The sequence below is a fragment of the Falco peregrinus genome, chromosome 5 (genome assembly GCF_023634155.1).
Source record: "Falco peregrinus isolate bFalPer1 chromosome 5, bFalPer1.pri, whole genome shotgun sequence".
Classification (NCBI taxonomy): Eukaryota; Metazoa; Chordata; class Aves; order Falconiformes; family Falconidae; genus Falco; species Falco peregrinus.
The window spans coordinates 74,348,578-74,374,658 of NC_073725.1; the positions used below are offsets into that span (position 1 = coordinate 74,348,578).

Consider the following 26,081-nt stretch of genomic DNA (forward strand, 5'->3'; position numbering starts at 1 on the left):
GCCAGATCATTATTACAACTAAATCATACCTATCATTACACTTTTCACTGTCATTCCACATATGAGCTTATGAACCTTAACTTCAGTGAAACCACCTGACAAAGAGGGAATCATCTTTAAACTGTGATCACAGTGAAGTGAAAGTCCCAGTTTTCTTCTTTTATTTTATTTTGTCTTTGCACATAGCAGGTTACTTCCCTGTGATCCATCCAGTCCCATCTGCCAACACCATTTTGTCATACGTAATATGCTACTGGGCTACTTTGCTTGGAGTGTAATAAACTTCTCTAACGAGACAGGATGAATGGCTGCACGAGCATTGCCACCCTCTGGTCATCCTTCCCTCTGAAGACCCTTTGGTTCAGAAGACTTCTTGCAGTTGCTCTGCAGAATAGGTAAAGGTGTTTGGTTACTTCGGCTTTACAGGAACAAGCTTAAACCAGCTGGTAGTTTTGTTGCTGGCTTCAAGGAAGTGAGGATTTCCCTCCACCCTTGCTGAGAAGGGATAACCATTACTCCTTAAGAAACTCTTGACTCACTAGAGTATACTCTGGAAAATTAGAATGGATATTGACTTGTTGGGGATTTTTCCCTGCTCAGAATGGCACTTTTAGTATAATATTAGTAGTAACTGCTATTAGCCTCGACCTTAGAACTGCTCTCACAATCATCTAGGCATTGCTCACACACACAAAACGTGGCCACTTTGCTATCCCAAAGAAAAAGACTCCACTGGACTTCTCTTAGGAGACTGAGAATAAATGTTTGACTTGGGCAGTATTTAGTTAGAACGCTTTCTGATATGACACATTTTGTGATGTGACACTGTAACGTATCAGGGGCTCGCTTCTGTTATTTCGTGTGTCATTAACATGCAGGATGGATCACTGTTAACACTGATAAATGACACAATGTATTAAATAAAAAGGCAGAAATTAGAAACAGGCAAATGAAGAGTAATCTAGCAAAAATCCAAGGAACTGCAGAAATGAGCCTGTACTCCAGTCTTTTAGGATATAATAAACCATTACAGGCCAGAAAGGGCAGTATTCCTTTTCTAGCTTATTGAAGTGTTTCAACTTGGTTATGAAAAATCCACCATCAATTCTTATCCCTTGGTTTATTTTATGTTCTTGCATTCACGACCTACTTAATATTTTCACTGCAACTTTAGCCTATAAGCACACATTGACTTAATGTTTAAACAGTCCTCCCGTGCTGTATTTATGTGCATGTAAAAAGTTCCTCTGCTGTATGTATAACACAGTCATGATGCAGTATTACCATACTTTATATTTCAACACACATTTGCAAAAATTTAATTTTTCTACCAACTCAGAAGCTAAACGTTTACTGTTACCAAGTCACTCTAAAGCAGGAAAACTCTAGCCATTCTCCAGTGTTAGTCTTCTGAGACCTAAGACTTAGAAATACTGAAATTTAGGCTTTATTCACCTATAAATTACTACAATACCTGAAAGAAGAGAGATCCTTTCATTTAAGGTACTTTCATTTCAAATAAAATCTATCTATTTTACGTGGGTTTTAAAATTTAAATACATCTTCATGTTTTTCTTTAGGTGGTTAATTATTATGCTTTCTGCTATTTTGCTGTCGAGCCGTTAGGTGTACTTAGGGGAGGTTACTTATAACAACTAAGATACAACATAACAGTCACTCATTTTCCAATACTACACCAGCACTCTTTTTCCAGTGACTGTTTCCTTCATTGCATAGAAATAAATACTGCAAACCACAATGGCTTATCTCACAAGCAAAGACATTAGAAGAACTTAAAAATCTGAAGCGAACATGAAAGCTGGAAAGAAGTATAGAGCCATGAAATACTTGGTGCTGCATTGTGTAACAAACTGTAACACAGAAGGGAATTAAGTTTTCATGAGTCAGAAATAAGAAAGCAAGGGTAACAAAACTAGTTAAGAGTACTAACTAGGAAAAGCTGGGTTCTAACAGCTGATCAATCACTACTTCTAGCTTTTGTTTAGTGACACTTCAAGACAAACGTATTCTTGGAGCAGGGAAAAGACACCTCGTCTAACTTCTAACAGTTAGCCTAGAACTGATGGCACATACGTGTAGATACAGCCAATGCACTTGAAGGTAGGTCAAATGGCCTGGGTAAAAGCAAAAATGATGAGACAGAAAAATACTGGCAAAAACTTTAGAAGCTTGCAGACCTACAATACCTGTGGGGATGGGTGAGGATTCCTACTCCTGGGCTTCCTGATTAGATTCAGCCCATGTCTTACTTCTATAGATTTGGGTTCCTTGCTCATGAGGTCAAGTATTGATGAATTTACATCATGCTCTCCAAAATCAATAAACACAGATCTAGAAATCCAGAAGTGTACAGCAGGAATATATATGCATTCAATATTTTAAGCCAATGTAGCTTTTTTGGAATGTAATACAAAACACAATACACAGAATACACCCAGCTGTATCACATACAGTGGAATCAGTAGAATTTCTTTTCCCAGTTGTGGCTGGCAAATCAGATGTTTGGTTAGAAATAAATGAAAACAGAATCTTTACTGAAAATGGTTAAACAGCCTAAATCACAATACTGCTCTCATGGTTGCCTATAATATAAAAACCCTATTGCACTGCAAATATGAAAAAGCATAAATGAAGTGTGAGTACTTACTCCAAACATTTGTCTAAGATCTGGATCCCGGAATCTGAATGGTATATTTGAGACGTGAAGCCGTTTTGGTTGCGATTTGTTTTCTGTATTTTCAGAAGATTGTGTCTGTTGCTGGCCATCGGTCTGTGCTGCATCATCTGTCTGCTAAAAGGGTAAAGCAAAATAAAGCACATTGTAAGTATTTCTGCCATTTTCAATATAAAGTGGTGGGCTTCAATTCTCAGAAAAATGACTAAAAAGGAGGTCAAACTGTGCAAAGGTACTGAAGAACACCAGAAGTTGAAATACATGAAAATCAAACCAATTTCTGTATCTGTCTCAACAATATACATTTTCATTGATATTTGTAAAATGTATTTGAAATAAACTGGAGAATAGGAAGATTATTGTTTGTTGATTTGCTTAGTTATTTTTAAATAATGAATAAATATGCCTCCCTATATTGTAAAATTGTTGAAATCCCTTTAACTGCATCAGTGTTTGCCAATGGAAGAAACTGAACCTCCATGTCCAAACAGCAGCCTACTTGCAGAAGCAAGCTATACACCTTCGAACAAGATTAGTACTTTCATTTAGAGGCCACTGGGACTTCTACACAGGAGGCAGGTAACACATCACATCCTAGCTGCCATTTCATAAGCAGTGCTGATGGGCACTGGAGGGTCATTTTGTCTAGATAAATGGTCACCATTATGGAAAAGGCCTTGAGTTGTGAAAGGGAACAGAAGTATAATCAGCAGTGAAGGTTGTTCGACTTAAAGTGAGACCCAGAAACAAAGTTTCACATATTTTCTTTCTCACCAAAATTAAGATCATAGCATGGTATTTCTTACAGGGACATTGTTCTCTAGTTTTAAAATGGTATTTTATAATTGAAGGACATCACTTTGTATTACAATGTAACAAACAAGCAGAATCATAAACCCATTGAGAGATTAGGAAAAAAAATAACGTCCTTCATCCCAAAAGCAAAAGTAACCAATGCTGGTCTTTCAGTATATTATAGCAATTTCTTATCTGTGTTCTTTATTTACATCATACAGTGCCTAAATAATCACTGTGTGCACAGCACACATTCACTAGAAAAAGATTTTGCATAGGTATGTAAAACCAGCATAGCAGTTGGGGGTTTCGGTGGGGTTTGTTTTGATTTAGTTTAGGGTTTTTTGCACTGGTAGAAGGGATTTGCCAGAAAACAGGAAAGAAAATAGTTGAATAAAACAACAAGGACCATCTTATAACTGTTACTCTATTTTCTCTGCCCTTCCTCTTCCTTCCCACCATATTAATCTCCCAAGCATTCCTTTTTCTCTTCTGTTCTAATGTTACAGTTCAGCTTGTCTTTCTGAATTTTTTCATTAAAAAAAAAAAATGAGGAAGTCTGCCATTTCCTGCTAGTATCACATTTCTTTTAAGAGACAATAGTTTAAGCAGAATAAAACTGGTTATAAAAAAATAAACCTTACCACACAGTTTCAATACCAATAAGGCTGTTAAGAAGGAAGCAAAACAACTCAAACTAAATACATCATTTACATCAGAGAAAACTACATAAAAATTTCACTCTAGCAAGTTATATTCAACATCATCTTCCACAGTAAATTCAAATTCAAAGTACAAACATGTAAAATTTCCCGCACTGCCCGTACTTTTGGGCTAAGAACGCTTTACAGAGAGAGGTTCTTACATTTCTGCAGAAGCATCAGTTCATTGGTGGTGTCTGCATTTCACGGGATACACTGATGCTCATACACAACTACAAACTTCTGTGTACACTAACAAATGATTTCAGGTGTTCCAAACAAACAGGGAACAACTCAAGTGTAAAACTAAAACTGAGTCACTGCCACTGCAGTGACAATATTCATCTGCTACTCCCTAAACTCATGGCAAGGGTCCCACAAACTAAATAGTTCATCTTTACAAATTTCTAGCAATTTAAATACTAAACAGGGTATATAGCTGATAAAAGACAAAGCCACATTCCATGCTATCTCTTGCTATCTAAAACCAACTCAGAAATTCAAAATTTAGATTTTAGGCAACTGTTCCATCCATAGACACCACAGAGATTACCTTCTACCTTCAGGCCTTAGAAGGAGAGGACTATGAAGGAGATATGGTGTATGAGAGCGGGTGGGGGATCAGGGGCTGGCAACTCTCAAAATACAACACTCTGGAAGAATTTAAGGTCAATTAGATTAATCTGAAGAGAATTAGAGAATTCTGAAGGTGCTGTTTAGCTTCAGGAACAAAGGGTGCCCCAGGAAGAAATTATATAATCAGTTTACTGTATAAATGCAAATTGGAAAAAGTAATTTCTGTTCATTCTATTAATATAAATGATGAGAAACAAAGAGTAGGAAGGTTGAACTGTGCACTATTAGCATACCAAAACATCAGGAGCAACTTCTGTACCAAGAAGCTGAACAGAAACATTGCTAACAAAAAGCCAGTGAGATTTCTGAAGATGACGCTAAAATGAAGGAGCTACAAATTATGGGTGAAGTGGGTCCATCCAGGTACTGCTATTTTCTGGGCATTTCTTTTTTATTTGGAAATTTAAAGCTTCTGTGAATAAATTGGTAGTTTCAACAAAGAATGCCTCAGAGTTTTGGCTGTGAGGACTGAAAACCAGAAACTTCAGAAAGTCACTATCGTCGGAGATTCACACCTGCAAATGCCCTTAAAGAAGTCTGTGGCAGAATCAACACAACTAAACCATTTTAAATGTATTAAAAGGCTTGACAATATAACAGTTGCTTTACAAAGTGTATTATCATCCAGAAATCTACGGAAATGCATAGGAGATCTGGAGAAGGGTAAGTGCAAACTGAAATTGGTATGTGGAGCTTATACAAATTTCCAAGTAACACCAAGGAGGTAAAATACACATAGGACAGAAGACAGGCTGGATTTTGCAAAATCCCAGGAAGGAAAGTTTCAAAGCCCTGTGGACTCAAAGAGCTAGAATGCAATTTACCTTACACATACATAATACATTTCAAGAGAATATTTTCATTGCTAGAGGATCTAAAGACTGGTTTGGTATTTCTTTAAAAATTAATTGAAGTCGGTGTAGGACATTAGCCTGGCTACATCCCTGCAGTCTTGTATGCAATCAGTGCAAGTCCTGATCTATTATGGGTTTGGTCTCTTTCAATACCCTCTCTTGACTCAATCAAGCAAAATAGTATGCTTTATGCAAAAGAAATAAATAAACAACCCCCTTAAGCCTTATTATTAAATAGAAATTACATAAAAGGGACTACAGTCTGTGTGTGTTTTCACATATGACCTAATTGTTTTGAGTACAAAGCTGTATCAGTTAACTTCACGTATCAAAAGTTCATGATTTTAACTTTGTGAAGAGATCAGAATTCATAAACCACCTATTCAACACATTTTACCACTGGATCTATCTGCTACCTGGTCGTCCCACCTTTTCCTTATGCGTGTACTGGGTTTTTTCCCACAGAAGTTGGCAATGTAAATTCACATACAACTTGTAATCCATTATAATCTTGTTTATGGAACTGCTTTTTAACCAGTGATTTTTCATGCTGTATTTGTGTAGTTTATTATTGCTATGTAAACACCTTGCATTTGATGTTTTTGAATACCATCTTATTTCTCCAGACAATACCCACAATTTATCAAGATTACTTTGAATTCTAATCTTGTCCTGCCATGTACTTGCGGTCCTTCCCAGCTTGGTACTGTTGCAAATTTAGTAAGTATACACTGTATTCCATCACTCAGATCATTAATGAAAGTACTGAGAAAACACTGAGTCACCACAAATCCCTGCAGAACTCCTTTTAATAAATCTAATTTTGATAGCGAGCTGCTACTTAAACACAGTTTCCCGTTTTTTACCCCGCCTTATTGTAGTTGCACGTTTACTGTATTTCCCAGCTTGCTTAAAAGCATGTCTTGTGTGAAAGTGCAAAAGCCTTACAAAAAGAAAAATGTAACATTCAGTACTTCTCCTTTGTCCACAAGGCCACTGCAGAAGTAAAAGAATGTGTCTTTTTGACACATCCATGCTGATGGTTATTCTTCTTGTACTTCCAGGTGTTAAAACCAGCAGTGCATGCACACTTACCTCTTCCAGTATTTTCGCAGGACAAACTCTGACGCCAGCACATCCCTTTAACCTGTATCACCAAAACTTCTCTCTCCCGCCTCTTTAAAAACCAGCATTGTGTCTGCTCTACTCCAGTTCGCCGGTACCTCTACTCATTCTCCACAAAGTAACAGACACTAATGGCTCCAAAATATTATCAGTTTAAATACCTTGAAATGGAGCTAAGTAGAAACAGTTAACTGAAAAAGCCAAACCGAACCAAAAAAGCACCACACCTAACTTCCTTGAATATTCTTTAATTCGTTTATTCCCTCTTTGAGACTGACAGCTTTTTCTGACAGTTGGGAAATCACTGTAATAATCACCTGACTGAGGCTGACTTCACAGTGAGGGACCGTGCAAAGAGGAAAGGCTCTTTACCCTTCTTCCCAAGGCTGCATTTCATAGTCATGCCCAAAGATTCTCTCCAGCTTGGCATTAACTCTATGTTTCTCCACTCCAGCTTGAATTGGCTCCAGAAGAACCTCGCTCCTGGCTACCTCCTGTACAGGCAGTCGCAGAACTGTCACCAGCACATTCCAGTAGCAAATCTCAATTGACAGTCAGGCTGCAGGAAGCACTAAATCACCTGAAATCCCTATTATTCACGAGTGCAGTACTGTACCTCCAGTTGCCTACTAAAGAGCACATCCATTGAATTTTACCAGCTGGGTGTCTATGATAATTTTCAGAACAAAGAGGTCTTTTTTCCTCTAATAGTTATCCAGAGGCTTTTAAGGGTCTCTCTCCTTCTACAATTGTGACCTTGAACAAGGCACCCCCTTAAATTACAAGGGAACAATTCCTTTCTTGTCTGCCCTTCCTAATCAAGATTTACGACTATTTTCAACAGCATATAGCTTTTGCAGGTATGAATTTCAATAAAGTTTTGATTTTTGCTTTTTAAGGGCATTTTATGCCTTCTATAGTGACATAATTGGTTACAACGGCATCACATGAGTACGCTGTGGCCCAGGGTGTGTGGACACAGTACAATATTTATTACAAGGCATCAATAAATACCCCAAAATAGACTGCTTTCATTTACAAAGCCTGATGTACGGAATTTCTGTGATACTGTGAAGTTCCTAAACATTTCTAGAACGCTATATCATGCTTTATAACTGTTAAAGCTATTTAACAAAATCCAGTGTAAATTTTTTTCAAATAACTTTAAATAGATCAATATTTACACTTATAATAAACGGTTCAAATAACTTTAAAAGAAGCAGTCTTTATTAACAGGTAAACCAAGAAGTAAAGCTACAAAAGCACTGGTAGAACAGACCCTTAGTGCTATAAGAAATCAATGGTAACGGCAGGTTCTCAGCACCCTTGAAAATTACTACAGATTGGCTTTTTTCCTATGCATGTCAGTCAGCACTGTATCAGGTTAGTTTGTAGCTCTGAGGTTTAAGATGTCATTTGTCATCTTCACTGAAAGGTCATTTCCACTGATTTGCTGCATGACTTTTTTTCTGGTTCCACTGAGAATGTATTTCTAATTTAAAAAACCTAATAAACAGTTACATATTTAGCAGATTATTGATGAGTATTGCCCAGAGGGAACCACAGGATGAAAACTCTGGCATCCCATTGACTATAAAATAACAGACAGTGCTACAAAATCTTATTTATGTAAAAAACATTTGCTATGGATATTTATTAATACACAATTGCACACAATTGCAAGTTTCCAGCACCATTTCATGTCATAAATGTTAAAATAAGTTGCTGAAACTTGAATCCTTTAACGACTGTTTATTGCATTTGCAGGCACTTCATACAGAATCGAGATGCTCAATTTTCCCTAGTAATTTCTAACTCAATCGATATATGTGCGCTAAACAAGTTTAATCTTGATGAAATTTAATTTAGGTATGGACAACATTCAGGGAAAATCATGTGAGGCATGTCTACATCTCTACCCAGAAATATGTCTTTGTATGTCAATTTTAATTTATCATTTCAGAGAATAATTTTTCCTCTCTATCTTAAGACCCTATGTCAAGCTATTACTATTCTTTGGTAGTTCTCTTTATAGTTTGCTTTTCTCTTGACCTTTGCCCAATCTTATTCAATACGTAGATATCTCCATTTTAATAAAAATTAATTTTTGTGTTGTTATCTCATAAATATTGAAGAGAAACTATTTAACAGAAAAATCGATGATATATATCTAACCCCTCAGAGAAACAAACATCATGAAACCAACTCCTTAAGCTAGCCATTTTAAATTAAATAGATATGCTCAAAATATTGCCCAAGTATAGACTCACATTAATATTTATCACCGAAATTATCAAATCAGCTACCACAAGTGTGTGGAGGTGTAAATGATAATAACAAAGATTTAAAGAAAACTAGTACTAAAATGAGACGCCCTTGTATATGTTGTTCCATTACAATATCTGAAGTCATTCTCTGACAGTTTGAAATATACTGAGGAAAAAGTGACCCAAAATAAAATCCTTCACTAGCCTGCATTCAGAAAACATTGTTAATGACGCTAATGAAAGTTACATCTGACATAAAACTTTCCTTTGAGTTTCAGCCATCTTCAATATTTACACATACTTGCTCTTCTCTCTCTCTCTCTCGGTAAATCAGCACCTAGGGCTGTCATACCCCTCTCCATTTCTGATCAAATCACACAGACTGCTTTTGGGTTCCTATTCCACCACATATTTTCAATTATAAAATGTTAAAAATCTTAATATATGGTGGTCTTAAAACTTATAATGAAAGTTATAAATACATAATGCAAAACAGAAGAGTGAATTCTCACATACACAGAAATGAATTGAGATGAACTTCCTTTATTCCAGTGAGCTACTGAAGGCTTAGGTGGTAGAAAAAATGTAAATTGAAACCATTCTTATAGGTAAGCAAACTCAGATCAAAGAGGGTATTTTTAAAAATTATTTTATAATTTCATATAAGATACTTTCAGTATAAATATAAGGTACACTCTTTAACCAAATCCATCACCAGGGCAGTTAAAATGAAATCTATTGTTTTGTAAAGAAATTCTTTATCAAACTACTAATTTTTTGTCTCTTTAACTCAGTTCTAGAAAGAGAAATCTTCTATTCTTTAAAAGGACTTCACTCAAGTTCTTAAGGACTTCACACTTGTCATGGTTCAACCCCAGCTGGCAGCTAAGTATCATGCAGCCACTGGCTCATTCCCCTGTCCACCACAGCGGGATGGGAGGAGAATCAGGAAAAAGATAAAAGTCAACGGTTGAAATTAGAACAATTTAATAATTGAAATAAAATTAATAATAACAACAACAACAATTGCAATGAAAAGGAGAGAAATCAGTTCCAAAGAGATGTGAAAAAAACCAAACAAGTGATGCACAATGCAGCCGCTCACCACCCGCTGACCGATGATGCCCAGCTGGTGCCCGAGCAGCGATCGCCAGGGTACGGCCAACTCCCCCCACTTTATATCCTCAGCATGACATTCTGTGGTCTGGAATATCCCTTTGGCCAGTTCAGATCAGCTGTCCCGGCTGTGTCCCCTCCCAGTTTCTTGTGCCCCTCCAGCCTGCTCACTGGCAGGGCCAGAGAAACTGAAAAGTCCTTGACTTAGTTTAAATATTACTTAGCAACAACTAAAAGCATCAGTGTGTTACCAACAGTGTTCTCATACTAAACCCAAATCACAACACTGCACCAGCTACTGGGAAGAAAATTAACTCTATCCCAGCCAAAACAGGACAACCCTGAAGTCAAATTCTTAAAATCAACTAAAACCACAATGTTTTTACTCTGGGCAGCCTAGCTTTTCCAGTACTGTCAATAATACCAATTCCTCTGTTTTCACTGAAAGGGAGTTAAATGCAATGAAAAATGTGGAGTTATGCTGCAAAGTTTTAAAAGTGTAGTGGTTAAAAACATTCCTTCTAATAACTGGCAAGAGGCATACATGATTCTTAATAAAACCTGCGGTGATTATGCACATGCAGGTACCGGCCCGCGCTGTGCTCCTGAGGCACCTGTCAAGGAGGTATCTAGTCCCTTAAGAGCTGCTGCTCCTTCTGGGGCAAGTGAACCGTAGAGTCTCAGATCATTCCATCTCAGACAAAGAACACGTGATCCAGTGTGCTGCCTCAGGATCAACCTGCATTACACAGTTCTGGTATCAGAAGAAACTACCATAGTTTACCAAAGAGTTATATGTTAACTGAAAAGAACCATTTTGTAAAACATTTTTGAAAAGTACCATTTTGTAAAACATTTTGACTTTTTTTTTTTCATTTCCCTTTCTAGCTTTTTCCGAGGAATTTTAAAAATTTATAGATGTGAAGAAAACTGCTAAACAAGATGCTGTTCTGGATAAAATAAATTTTAAAATTTCCTATTTGGAGAAAATATTATCTCCCCCACTTTTTTCTTAAGACCTTACTGATCCAAATTTGCAATATATTTCACCCAGAAATACATTCTTTAGGAAAGGGGAGGGGGGGTGGGGGTGGGGGGGAGGTATCCTTTGAAGCTTTCATCCAGCTCTAATACAAAGCCATTTCCCCAGGTTACTCCTCCCATCCTTAGTACTTGTGACAAAGGCGCTGCATGCAATAAAACAGAATGGTCAGTGAACCTGAAACCAGAGAGGGCCTTGTGTACTCTGTTTGGGCAGAAAAAACAATTCCATTCTCCTTCCCAGCAAACACCGATTTTCTGTATCCTTTTCCTTCTACTGTTGAAGACAGTCAGACCTATAATGTTTCTTACACTGAAATGGTGAGTGTTAAGAGTTCCCCTCTGTTCTTTTTCCTTGACTAATCTCTTCCATTTTCCACAAAACAATGGCGGTGTAGACAAAATCTTTCACCATCAAACCCTGTTTTAAAAGGTAATGAAATGCTGCCACAGAATAGCTGTTTGCATGCCACTACAAAAGAACCCTGCCCTCAGTCTCAGCTTTTAAAAAGTAAATGGAGCAAAGGGTCGGAATGCCTAAAATTGAACTAAACCTGTTATCTCTTCCTGGACAAACTAGAAACACCTTGTATTCGTATAACTTGAAAACCTTTACCAAGTCCTGATCATTCTTCTATAATCTGTAAAGAAATACAAAATGGTTGTGTATTTTTTAAACCCACACCAAGTCTAGAGGAAGCACAGCCTAATACTAGTAGGGATAACCTGTAAAATACTTACAGGAAGAAAAGAAAGACAAGAAAAGCAATAGATTATTTTTTAAAATATACTCAGCAGCAAACTTAGGTGCTTCGCTGAGTTTCTCATGTATACATACCCACATAAGGGTAAAGCTCTTTAGAAATTTAATTTTTTATTTTTTTAAAAACAGCTCATTTAAAAACCATATATCTATATGCCTAAACCAGCACCTGTTTTTTTCCAGCTGCACCAATCAAGTTATTTCTCAGAGAGAAAGAGCTTGCGAATGTCTTCTAGGCATTATTTGATTAAGTTGACAATATTATGTGAGCAATGGTTGAGTACCCACTGTGCTGTACTTTTGACCAAATTGATTTGTGTAATGAACACTTGCTCTGTCTCTTCTCTAGCCTGAATAGGGCTCTTGATTTAACCAGTGGTGCTGGAAGCCAAGTGAATTTACAGCCCCCACAGTCATTCTCTCTCAATCTGGAGAGAATAGCAGCAGCAGTACATGAGCAAGCATAATTCAATACATTGTGCTATAAGCGCAGAAAATAATATCAGAGAGCTCTGCAATATACCTGTTTGATTTGATTTGTAAACCTGATAAAAAAAGCAATCGAGAAAAGTTCAGCAGAAAAAATATATATGCGTCCTGAGCAAAAATATAACCATACTGAATGTGTACAAAGAACTGAAAAAATCATGCATGGTAAATCAACTTCATACTTTCCTTGGATAACATTGCACATTTTCCATTTAAAAAGGATCTAGATTCTGAAAAGTTACCTTCCCATTAAAAAGAGAGAATAATTTAAAACTGAGTTTGGGGCTTTCTGAAAATACTGTTTCTCAAACATACCATGAACAGCATACCGACAAACGCAATGGGCTTGTACCATTCCTGTTTTCTTAAGTAGATTGTCTGACTAATTAATCATACTGGTTTTGGTAAATTTATTTCTGAGACATCCCAGCTCTGCAATGTGCCTCCCAGAAGCATAAGAACATAGAGGAAAAGGAGTTATCTACGCAGATACATCTGTTTGTACTTAAATGTTTACACAAAGGTGTTCACATGGAAAAAAAAATATCGCTGTGCTTTTTTACAGCTGTGATAAACATTATCACAAGTATCAGTGAATTTTCTTCTTTTCTTGTCAACTGCATCTTTTATCCTTTTCTCATGAGTGGAGATCAATAGTAAAGTCTCATTGCCTTCAGAATATTACAATGTGAGATTATTTTTTCAAATCTGTGCTAAAGATAAAAATATTCTAAGTATCTCATACTGGAAGGCATGCAGCTCATGCCACATCAATTTATCCCCTTAAGAATCCATTTCTGAAGACAATGTGCACTGTTCTTTGTTCTGATTTAGTGCAAAATGCACATAGATGTGGGACTTGCCATTATGCACAAAGGAATGTAATAGTATGATCATGACTGCATTTGATAATGTTGCTAAATTTCCAGTGCAACTGTGAGGATTTCATACTGTAGGAATGCTTGGTTTCAGTGACACTTAAACACTGCATGGGAAACGCTGGCTCTCTTGATTTCAGTTGTAGAAGCCCCTTCTATTTCAGCTGGGTCAGAACTTCACCCTAACACTATAGCCACTTGATAAAATAATTTCACCGTTCCCAACAATTTATTTTGTTTTTCCAGATTACAAAAGGTGTAACGTTCCTGTTTTCATATCCTTTACAAAACCATTTTACTATCCAAAGCCCCAAATGAAAACAAACTAAAGCAATTGCTTTGTCACCATATCATGTGACAGTTCTGAAAAGAAACCTACAGAGCAGCCAAGTCCTGTTCTGCAAGGCCACCCTGTCCCCCCTCTAAAGCACCGAGCTACCATACTGGCTACTGCCCAGGCTATCAGTGTGTAACCGCAGTCTGCCCCTTCCATTTCAAAAAAGTACATTATATGTTCAATTCTGTCTTTTATTACTAAAATACATCTTTCAAAGTTGAGACAAAATGTGAGACACTTACACTTAGCTTGCAAGCTGTATGGCATTTTGGTAACCCAAGTGACAAAGCTGGACAGCCCAGCAAGCCTGATTGTTTTGTACAGGAAGAACAGATTTATTCATAATATCCTGCTTCACAAGAAAGCAATTGCTTCATGTAGAATGGCATTTAGAAACAAAGGCAAAAAATAGTGGTTGCTCTTCTGTACAAGCTCATCCAAAATTCTATCAACCTAATGAAAGTATTCACCTTAAGTAAGTTTCGTATCGAAGTAGTTCACCTCTCTTTCCTCCCACAAAGGACCAGAATAGCCTCTACACAAGTCCAGTTCCACATCTCATACTACACTCAATATCTGAGTTCTTTAATTAATGTCTGAGTAATGGACTGACAACAAAGCTTTATCGGAGCAGTAAGAAAGATGACCAACGACGTGCCTGTACGGCAACTCACCTAATCACCGACAGCAAACACTGGCTCATAAGTGATGCCATGGCTTGGGTGGGCTGCCAGGGACATGTGTTGTCCAGGTTCACCTGGCAGCAGCAGCCCCTCGTGGAAATGCCTTTTGAACGGGGCAAAAGTCATGCTGCCCTTGGCTCCACCAGCAGCAGTGAGATTTGAGCCATACCCTACATCAGGGGTCCTCAAACTACAGCCCGCAGGCCGGATACAGCCCCCAGGTTCCTCAATCCGGCCCCCAGTATTTACAGACCCCCCTGCCCCACCGGGGGTTGGGGGGGAAACCGAGCAGCCACAGATGGCCTCCTGCCACTTCATCCGCGCACCGTCCCCTGTTTAAAAAGTTTGAGGACCCCTGCCCTACATGAACAGGGTGGCAGCACCCTGCCTGCACTGCGGCTGCCTGCCACCTCCCCTCCGGAATATTTTATGTTAGAGGTCCTTGATCAGTTGGATGAAGACAATTCACCACCTGGAAGACAATGTAAGGAGGTTGACTCTGACTGGGACATTTGTTTTCGATATACTGTGACACACAAGCATAGCCCAGTAGAATCTCTTAATTCAATTACAGACAAATGAAAAAGAAGCTGAATAATTTCATTATTTTCTTTGGCAATTTTTACGGTTCCTGCTATTGAATATGCTTTGGGGCTTCAGTGTACCAGGTATTGTTCCAGGTTGAAGACTTTAAAGCAGTACTGATTATTTCTTTCATTTCTAGATGGATGCATTCTGGATGCTGATACCACAGGCTACGTGAAACTACTGCTATTACTGTGATAGCTTATGCATTGAAAGCTAGCAGCCTGTATAAGAGATCATTAATTTTGAGGACAGATAGGAGCAATAAGATAGGTTTCTTAAGCTTCTGGTACTTCAGGGCAACCAAAGAGTTATTAATTACTTGGCTACATTAATTATTTCCCCAATCTATCTTCTTTAACAATATGGAATATAGTCCTTACATAGTGCTTTACATTGCCATTGCTGGCTCATCATTTTTTTTCTAAAATAGTCAGCAGGATATCACGGAATATTATATCTATCATGTCTGGAGTGAAAACACCAGAAACCATAAATGTTTTGGATTCTAAATGTGTTGTCTAAAAACTCTAGGCAAAATTTCCATATATAAAAAGCAGATATGATTTTTAAAAGAATATTCATAATAGGTTTTAATAGCAGTTGCCAAGTTCAGTTAAGGACATCCAACTGACATCAGCATATCAATAGCTTGAAATGGGAGAAGGAATTATAGTAGGTTGCCTTAATACATTATTTATTGTTTGTATCGATTCAATAACTATTTCTGACCGCCTACTGATCCCATCCATGAATATCACAACAACAAAAATTAACTAAAGCATTCTCTAATTAGCTGCATCCTGGCTCCATTAGCCAAGAAGGAAATGCACATTCTTGGAAGTTCATTCTACATCTACAAAAACTGGATTACTGTGATATTTTCACAAGATATTTTAAAAATGAATTCTTTGGGTATATTCTTAAAAAAAATTAATCAAGCGGATACACTAGGAAACATTTTACTGGTCAAAGGACAAAGACGTTAATTTAATCCAAATGAAATATCATAAGCAGTGACACATAGACAAAAACAAATATTCAACCAATTCTGTTATTCCTCTTGCATCTGTTAGTCAGAAGACTTATTTCTGATGTAATTCTTGTTGCTTTTAAAATGGACTTCAATACCAGAAACAGTGTTTAAAAATAATTTTGTTTCAATACTTGAAAGACTCATGTAAAATCCAGACAGGCAACAAATAAAAACATACCAAAAAATACTATGAAAATAAATACAGAAATCTTAATTAGAGTTGATTAAGGGTTTTTTATCATTTGAATGGGAAGTCTAGCTTCACATTTTACAAGCCTGTTTGATGAAGCCATCAAAGTATTACAAGAACAAAAAGTTATCAGTATCCTCATAGCTAAAAATGACTTGCTCATGTCAATTTTGCCCAGAAATTACTCAACACATTTACATCCTAAATTCATCTGTTATTTCTCTCATGATGGGGCTTGTTTCTTCTTGTGTGCCTAAACAGAAACATATAAATTCTAAGGATGTGGTTTCACAATCAGCTGAAGCTTCAACAACACACCTGACACACAGCCCTGCCTTTCATGTCAGCTTGGGACTTGGGTTCCTCACACCCTGCCCCGTGGTCACTCCAGTGCTTGTAGATGAACATTGGTTCGGACCCACTGAGCTACTGGAAATTCGCACGTCTTGAAATGATTCTGCGAGCCGATCCAATTCACAGCTAAAAAAGGGACAGAAATATGTAGAGGATGTTGGGTAAGAGAAAGCTGGAGGACAGGCCTATTCCTTTCTATGGTAGCACAGTCTTAGGCCACCTTAAGCCAGTTTAGAAAATGTCACTTACCCCAATCACAGAGAAAGGCTTCAGGGATTACAGAATTACACAGATGAATTATGTAAAATAGGAATTGAAATGCTTCCTTTGAAAGTATTAATGGGGAATGGGTATCATATGTTCCAGATTACCAAAAATACAGATCTGCCATCTAAAAATTTTGTACAAGAGTTACAGTGAAGAGAGTTAAAATAGATGAAGAAATATAGAAGTGTTTTGTAAAGCTTACAGGTAAATATGCCTAATAGCTATGATAGTTCTGAAACACCTTCTTCTAAGTTACACTTTGAAAGGCAAACACATACTGGCAATAAATCAGGACACAATGCTCTTGAGACCAAGGCTTTCTGACAGATGCAAAGCTTTTGGCAATAATTTGGTTACTGGAAAACCATTCATTCTCCCTGAATAACTTCTATCCAACTCAGTTTTTACCTGAATACATGAAGAAACTATTTACAAAACAGCGTAACTCAATACACAGGAAGGCAACTGTACTTTTACCTGTGGTCCTTCATTAATGCACAGGCATCACTGATGGAACAGGATTCTTTTCTTAAATGTTCAAATTAGCTTAAAAATTCTTCTTCTAAGTATTATCCATCATAAGTCAACATTATAAAAGGCTGCAAAGCTGCAATAAATTTTATTGAATTTTTGTTCTGGCAACAGGTTCTATCTGGACAATAATAGCTTTTGAAGTCTGCGACTACCTTGTATAATGCTGTGACATTTAACGATATTTGTAAAAATGAAAAATCATTAATGAAATACTATACTACACAGCTTCAAAGGATATTACTTTCTTTAAAACAAAGGCAAGAAGTGTCTTTAGATGGAACATTTGCAGGTCTGGCTATGAAAACTTGTTTAGAAAGCAGTGCTTACTCTCAGCTGGAATCAACGTACGCCAGTTTCTGGAATTCCCCCCTGAACTAGACTTATGTCATGCATGTAAAGTCCCTTTTTGTAAGAGTTGTGTTGACATAACCAACTGCTGAGTGAACTTGTGAGAGCAGAGCTTCACGCTGAGAGAGAATGGTTGATTGCTACGGTGCAAGCTCATGAAAAGAAAGAAAATGTGACAGCATGATAAAAGGTTTTTCATTGTTTGACCCCTCACCTATTCCTGAATTCCTGCTGTGACTTTCCATTTGCTCACTTGCATGTCTTAGCCCAAGAAGTCAATTCTTGAACCCTCTGAAACACAGAAGAATTTGAGGGTTTTCCGTGTCACAAAAAAACCCACTTTCTAAATCACATTGCTCTTTTTATACCGAGGTACACAACAACCTAACAAACAGCAGTTCAGCTTCTACGCAGGACTGTAATTTTTCAAACTTAGATTACTGCCATTCCATGAAAAAATAGATGGATTTATTTTTCTTACTGGTTATGTTTGGTACTTTCCTATCTTAGGACATTGCAACCAAATGCAAACAGCATCTCAAAGGCAATACAATGCTTTGAATGGAAAAGCATGCCTTTGCCTGCTGTTCTCTGATGTTATCCTTTCTATAACACACTAGGTGCACTTTCGCTGTCAATGGAACGTGCCTCAGGGTTTCCAGTAACCCAAAGTCAGAGAAGAACACATTATGGAACATTATGCTTTATGTAAAACAAAAGCAGTCTTCTTCATCCGTCTCTTCAAGCTCATCCAACACCCTTCTTTCATAAATGTGAAAGACAATTTCAAGTTTTAGAAAATATCCCTTCTTCCTTCCCTTCTGCCACTTAAAAAAACCCAACCAAACAAAAAAAAAAAACCAAAACCAAAACAACCCAGAAAAATCCAAAGAGTGCTGGATGGTTTAACAAATCTTTAAAGGGTTTAAATTACCAATTCAAATCTAGATGTTAATGTTAATCTTACGGTGAATTCTGCCCCACCCTATGAATTCTGCTTGTTACAGAGCATCACCCATGCAGCTTTTGCTGCAGAATTGGGCAACAACTTTGATCACTGGTATCAAGTTTAAGGAAACATCTATTGAAGAAGCGCAATCAGAACTGAGATCTCCTTGAAAATAGGTTTTACTTTCCTGGAAAAGTTCTCAGGAAAAAGGGAAAAAACCCCCATTCTCTAATAGCAACCCTTGAACATTGAGAGTTTAAAGCTATTCACCATCTTTCCCTACTTCTCCCAGTGAGCTTGCCAACAGACTTCTTTCCTTGTTCATCCTCAACCACAGCAACCGGAATTCCTCAGTCAAGATACACCTATTTTCATCTAGTATCTGTACAGAGAAGCCATTAGCCATTAGTCTCAAACAGTTTTGCTATCTGTGGTTCACTTCAGGAATCAGCATGGAATGGTACAGCCAGGCTCCCTCAGCCGCTACTACAGTTTAATTTTTGAACCCTCAGAAATGGGACTCAATCTAACAGTGGTGTCTACAGGTGAAGCAAAGCCGAGCGGGGTGACTGATACACCAGAGGGCTGTGCTGCCATGCAGAGGGGCCTCAATGGGCCAAGTTCCGCCAAGGGGAGCGCCGAGTCCTACACCTGGGGAGGAACAACCCCATGCAGAGGGGAGCAACTGGCTGAAAAGCAGCTTTGCAAAAAGACACATGAGTCCTGAAAGACAAATGGAATATGAGTCAGCAACATGCGACGGATGGTGGTACCTGACAAACAAGGAGAGAATGAGAGAGCTGGGACTGCTCAGCCTGGAGAAGAGAAGACTCTGGGGGGTCTTATCAATGTGCATAAATACCTGATGGGAGGGAGTAAAGATGAAGCAGCTAGACTCTTGCCAGTGGTGCCCAGTGACAGGACAAAAGGTAATGAGCAAAACCTGAAGTACAGGACATTCTGTTTAGATGCCTGGAAAAAAAATTTCCAGTGAGGGTGATCTAAAAAATTTCCCAGACAGTTTGTTGAGCTCCATCCCTGAATAAATCAACACCCAACTCCTGCACCACCCGCTGCGGGGCCCTGGCTGGGGCAGCTGGGCAGGGGCTCTGCTGGGAACCCAGGGGGGCTGGACAGGGGGCTCTGCTGAGAACCCGGGCTGGTGTCCAGTATCTGACACCAAGTACTTCCAAAGATGCAGAAAACCCTCTAGAAAGGCAACTATGCAGAAAAGCTCCCCACTCCGCACCCCCCCCCCAAAAAAATAAAATATTCTCTCCATTACCCCAAGTGAGAATGCAATCCTTGTGAAATATGCCAGGTTTACCTCTTTAAATACTCTGTACATCCCTTTCTAAGTACAGGGGGGGTTATTATTCAGTTAATTCCTAGTAATTTTTATGCTACATATATTTATGCATTTTAAAGTCATGGCTTTTTATTCCCTCCTCCACCATAAATGCCAAAGATACATTATTCCATAAATGCAATTAAATTGTCTTGGAACACATAGCTTCTATGACACCCTTCACCTACATCTGTTGGGGGCCTTGCATGCATTGCATTTTAAATAAAAATAATTTACAAAATAATAATCTGGACATTCTTTTTCCTCTTCTATTGTCATGGTTAATGCTTCATGAAAATCCTCACAATACTAAAAAACAGTCAAATTTATACAGCTTGTTAATCTTCACAATGGTCTTGCAGGAATACTACAGAGGTACCAAGTGTGCCCATATACTTTCTGAGGTATACAAAATATCCCACTCACACTGAGAACCATTTTTTCAATGACTGTGCAAAAGAGAAACAAACTTAGATACAGAAAAATGCAATCCTTCACACCTCTGCTTGAAATGGCTGTAGAATAAACAATTATGTAAATACACTGGCAGCAAATGACAACTGTACATCATCTTTTCCCTGACTGTTCTGCAACATCTAGCATCTGATGGCCACAACCCAAATAAACAAGGCAGGCTTGAGAGAGGAAGGATTAATATGCTACAGGAAGGCATTCCAGCATAATCATGTTCTTCATTGTGCATTTGATTTACAGTTACACTATTTTCACTTTAAATCTCACTTGTGTATCTAAGATTCCCATATTCCTCTCTTGCACATTCTCTTTATACATATATATAGTATAGTAGTGTAACTATGTAAATAAATAAAATATATAGATATTTCTTTTTTTGTGCTTTCATGATTACTGCATTATCTGTTCTTAGGATTTTTATTCTTTTCTGCATTACAGTGTCCTTTCCATCATTGATGCTGAACCTGCATAACATAATTGAAGTCTCTATATATAGTGTCACATATTAGTAACTGTAAGCTGTAATGCTCACCAGATTCCTTGAACTACAACTAAAGTGCTTCCTTATTTCATGCCAACTGAAGAGAAAAAGGAACATAACTTAAGGAAAACTGGCAAAATAATACTATTGCCAGATGTCCATCACACAGCTTAACAGCCACCACCCTCTGTGGGAATAATGCCAGTCTCTGATACCGCAAAGCCAGTCTCTCAGGAAACTTAAAGAATTATTTTTCCATTTTTTTTGTTGTATTTCAAACCCCTATTGCAAAAGAAAGCCCCACCAAACCTTACAAGTCAACGGTCTATGCAGGTTGGTGGACTGAAACTGAAAAAAAGGGGGGGAAAAGGAAAAAAAAGAAAATATTTTTCATTTATTATTTTTAAATCTGCTTCTAAACCCAAGTTTGTCTCCCTAACTCAACCAAACATATTTTTAGTTACTTCACTGATTCACATTTAGCTTCAATGCTGTTAGAGAAAACATTTGGTAATCTAACTTATACTCAAAAGAAAGCATTTTTTGTTCCTAGGTATGGAATTTTCACTCTACTTTATACTCTTGATGCATTTACATCTTTTTCTTTTTTTTTTTTTTTTTTTGGGGGGGGGGGGGGGGCGGGGGGGGGGGCGGCGGGCCAGGAAGAAAAGAAAAAGGGTTTGGTCACTCAGTTTGCCAACCAAGCCTACACTGCATATACCATACATGAGGAATGTGAGGAAATCACAGGATGGCTTTCTTAATCTATAAAGACAGACTTTATTTCGGATGAGCTAAGAATCATATTTTAGTGAGTAGAACTTAGACAATAATATGAGAGGAATTTGCAGCAATAATTAACAGCTATTGGGAGTAAAACTCATTTAGAAATATAATAAAGTGAGAATCCTTAAACTGACTTCATCTAGAGAAAGATAAAAGAATAGCTTACAGAAACATGGCATGAATTGCATTTACAGTTAGCATCATCTACTTCTGTAACACCTTCCCTTTCCTCTGCTTCTAAAGGAGATACTGTCAAAATTGTTCTTTGTCAGACTTTAGGTAAAATTGTAAATTAGAACTTTTACCATCTGCTGAACTCCATCTCAGTAAAGAATTCATCTGCTTGAGGACACTGTGCATCTCTTGACCACTTGATAGCTAGAGAAAAAGTATCATAACCTTTTCTAATTATTACTTACAAAATGAAAGAAAGAAAAGCAGGTCAAAAAATGAGACTCAAAAATGGTAGGTATGATTTTAAATTCCTTCAGTTATTTGCATAGCCATCCAATATGTTTAATGACTGCAGTTGTGAGATTATATAAATTTATGAAGAATATTTATTTATTAACACATATGTTCAGGACTTTTACTCTTCCCTGATTAGAATGTCAGGTGAACATTTCAGCTGAAAGAAAATGAATTGTGAGCTAAAGATGTGCAGTTCTGTCTCACCTGACTTACTCATGTGAAGAGCCTCTAACAGACATTGTGGGGTGCATGCATTAAATTAGAAACCACGCCATTGATTTTTTTTTTTTCAAATTTCCTTTAAATAAAAAGGAAGAAGAAAAGGTTAATTAAGTTCCCCGATGCAATTCTATTAAGAATATCCATGATTACTGTAGCATGAGGAAGATATTTAATTCAAAAAAGAAAAAAAAAAAAAAGAAAAAAAAAAGGAAGAGGCACTATTGAAATATACAGCTACTCAACCAGAATGACTCAACAGCTGTAGCTGCTTTAATGTAATGCAGACTCTGAGAATATTATAGCAAAAAAAAAATATCCTAACATAAAATAAACCAAGTTTCCACCAGAAGTGTGATGCAGAAAGTCTCATAATCTAATATACAAGTATGAGTTGGTAATATGTAACACTTTTTTGTGTTATCATCAAAATCTTGTATTTTGTAATACAAAGTGGCATTTGACAATATGAGTCATATATCCGTAACTTGATATACTGGCCCACCAGGGTTTTGTTATTTGGATTTCTAGCTTGACCAATTGTGCCAAAACAAAATAAACCATCTCAAAATTTGTTAAGAAATACATTATTTTCAGAGATGTTATGCATGCTTTTACAAGATTCATATTCCACTTTCTGTTGTCTCACAGGTATTCTGTGCTAATTCTGTCAGAACAGAAGCTGCTTGCAGTGTTCTTTGCAAATTTAAATATGACCTTAAATGAAGATATTAATCTACATACTATAAAGTATTATATTAATAATCACTATACTAAAGATCTATTTGCACAATACAAACACTATCAATTTTTAAATTGTATCTTAATAGAATATAATATGTTGATTTTCAATATCTAAAAATAACAATACAAAAGATGGCTGTATCAATATCAATTTTTCTCCTGTAGTCATTTTTCTTGTTTAATTCCCTGAAACTAATAACCTACAGATACAAGTGTACTTCATTTTGAAAATAAATTGAAAGTAAAAGTCTTCTTTTGTAACCAGAGAGCAGAGGAGGCCGAAAGCAACTATTAACAGTCTGCAAATAAAAGTTTTTTGTATTTGAGTCCAGATTTTATTAACCGCTTGAATTTAGCCTAGCCAAGACATGGTACTTCATTGAAAAGAGTGGAACTGACTCAAAAGATTAATTACAGTAAAATTATCCTAATCTGTCATAAGCTCTGATATAGGAGTAAGAGGAAGTAATTTGTTTCAGTAAAAAGCAATGATCACCAAAGCATGAAAATTAACACTTCACAGAGGTAGATATTAAATGAGAAATATTAGCTGCATCAGCATATTGGAGACAATTATAAACTGCAGAGGACTTCTAAGACTGAGAAATACTATAGTTTATTATGATAAAGTCAATTTCCCCATTCAGTAAATGCTCACTTTGTGAATTTAGCACTGTACTTCTTACTCCTCAAAGGTAAATTGCATTACTGCCTCACAGAATTTCTCCCACTGTCATTTCCTTTACGCATTCTTGCTTACTTTACCTCATGTAAGTTTATTAATACACTGAAGGCAAAAAGAATCACTGAGTATTACTTATATTATCACTCACTTTGAGTACACAGACAACACCTGACTTATGGTCTTCAAAAAATTATATTAGTGAAAAAAGAGTTTTTTATCAGTTTCAGTCAGTGGGCACTCGTGAGCAGATGAGAGCCCTAGCTGTTTTCTTTTAATGATTGCTTTTTGTTGGGTTTTTTTTTTTTTTTTATGAAGAGAAATATATGTAAAAAGATAAGTACAACTACACAGTGAAGATACTCTGGCTTTACATACTTGTATTACAGAATAAATTCAACCCAAAGATTTTATAACCACTAGCATTCATACTGAAAGGTACTAATGCATCATTATGATCTAGCAGGTTGCTCGCTGTGTTTTACAGCCTTTCACACTACATTAACCTTTTGTACCTCAAGTATTTATGACCTCGTAAGTAAGTATTTATCAAACTGAAAGCTCATATACAGCACTGTATTTTAGCTATCATTGTTTAGGAACACTTATAATTTCTTTTTGCCAGAATTTTAAATCGTTTTGGTACACAGTCCATATTTTTAACAAAAACATTAATGCAAAGTTAAACTATTTTTCCACAAGTCATGAAAATGACTAGGCACAAAATTACTAAATGCCTCAAATATTGTCTCATGCCAATATGAAGAAAACCCTCTCATGCAAATTTTATTCTAAAATAAGATTTTTTTATAAACTGCAAACATACTTGTTATGCTTTTGCAACATTCAACAGTATATCGCAGCAAGTACTCCTGGTACAAGAATCCCTGCAATTCCTGAAGTCTTAGATTCTGCACCTATACACCACACTCTGTATTTAACAAAAATTACCCCACCAAATGCAGCAACTGAGGCAGGAGATACGCTGTGTTACACGTCCCCATGCCATATGCATAGCCACATATGAGAAAAAGATCTGCAGTTGACTAACATATTGTACAAAGTTTGCACAAATACAGTGCTGCTTGCAAATATTCTTCCGATGAATGTGAAGTATGAAATGTGAGTTATTGAAACCTACCATGAGCAAGGCAAAACTATAAGCTTAAAAACAGTCTCATAGAATTTATGGCTAACAAACACCACTGCATAAGCTGAGTGTATCTCGGAAAGAAACAATGCCTGTCTCAACTTGTCATTTCTTTGCTCTCTATCAGGGGTGTGTGGCAGGGTAAGGCATTATCCTCCCTTCCACGGGCACCCGAGTGATGGCAAAAAGAAAAAAAAACAACAAACAAACCAAAAAAAAATGAGGGGAAGGGGAAGGGGGACTATGGGGAAAAATGCCACACGGAAAGGGAAAAAGGGGCTCTGCTGCTTTGTTATCCTCTTCTGCACACTTATGCAGGGACACTGGTTGAAAGCACAAGAATTCAGTCTCAACCTCTAAGGGATTTCTGCTTGCTGGTAATGACACTGAGATATAGATTACTACTGGCCTTGCCTGCTGCATTTACTGCAGAAAAGAAACCCCAAATATAAATAACTTTGTTACAGATGGAATAGATCAAGGAGGAGTTGTGCTTTGCTCTTTATAGTGCCCTCCTCCACCAAGATGTTGTCCGTTGACTCTCCTTCCCAGCCACGCTCCTTGTCCGTGTTGTGATCTCCTGCCACCTGTCTTACAGCTTTCTCAAGACTTTGCAATCCAGGTTTTAAACTAAACAAGCCAGTAAGTCAAAGGCTAGTTTTCAATTTCCCCCCCCCCCCCCCCCTTGCCAGCCATGGGTCCCTGTATTTGTAAAGCTAAATGACACAGCAAAATGCCCTCGTATTTAACATGCTACAGGGACTTTTAGACCCTTGCAACCTGACCTTTGCCATGATCCCAGCAACAGTCATGTTCATCATATTTCATGTCCCATCTTTGTCTCCTCAATCCCATTACTCTGTGAAAGACAGCTAGAAACTACACCAAAACAGATGCATCTTGTCATGTGTGGTAACATCTCAGCACATATCCCGAAAGGGGTGTGCAGGTGGACACAGAGATGTTCATTTCACATGATCTGCAGGGTATGTCTGCAAGTTAAACCAAGCTGCAGAGTTTTGCCTTTTTTAAAAAAGGAATAGATTTCCTAAGTAACAGAGTACCTTACGAACTTTTTTCCTT

At 37.3% G+C, this 26,081-nt stretch overlaps 1 protein-coding gene across 1 annotated transcript in view; it reads right to left on the reverse strand.

Annotated features, from left to right (window-relative positions):
• Positions 1-26,081, reverse strand: part of RBFOX1 (RNA binding fox-1 homolog 1) — a 917,418-nt gene that overhangs the window by 98,562 nt on the left and 792,775 nt on the right. Inside the window, 1 exon segment of the mRNA XM_055806591.1 lies at positions 2,669-2,812. Coding sequence (XP_055662566.1) covers positions 2,669-2,812 — 144 coding nt within the window.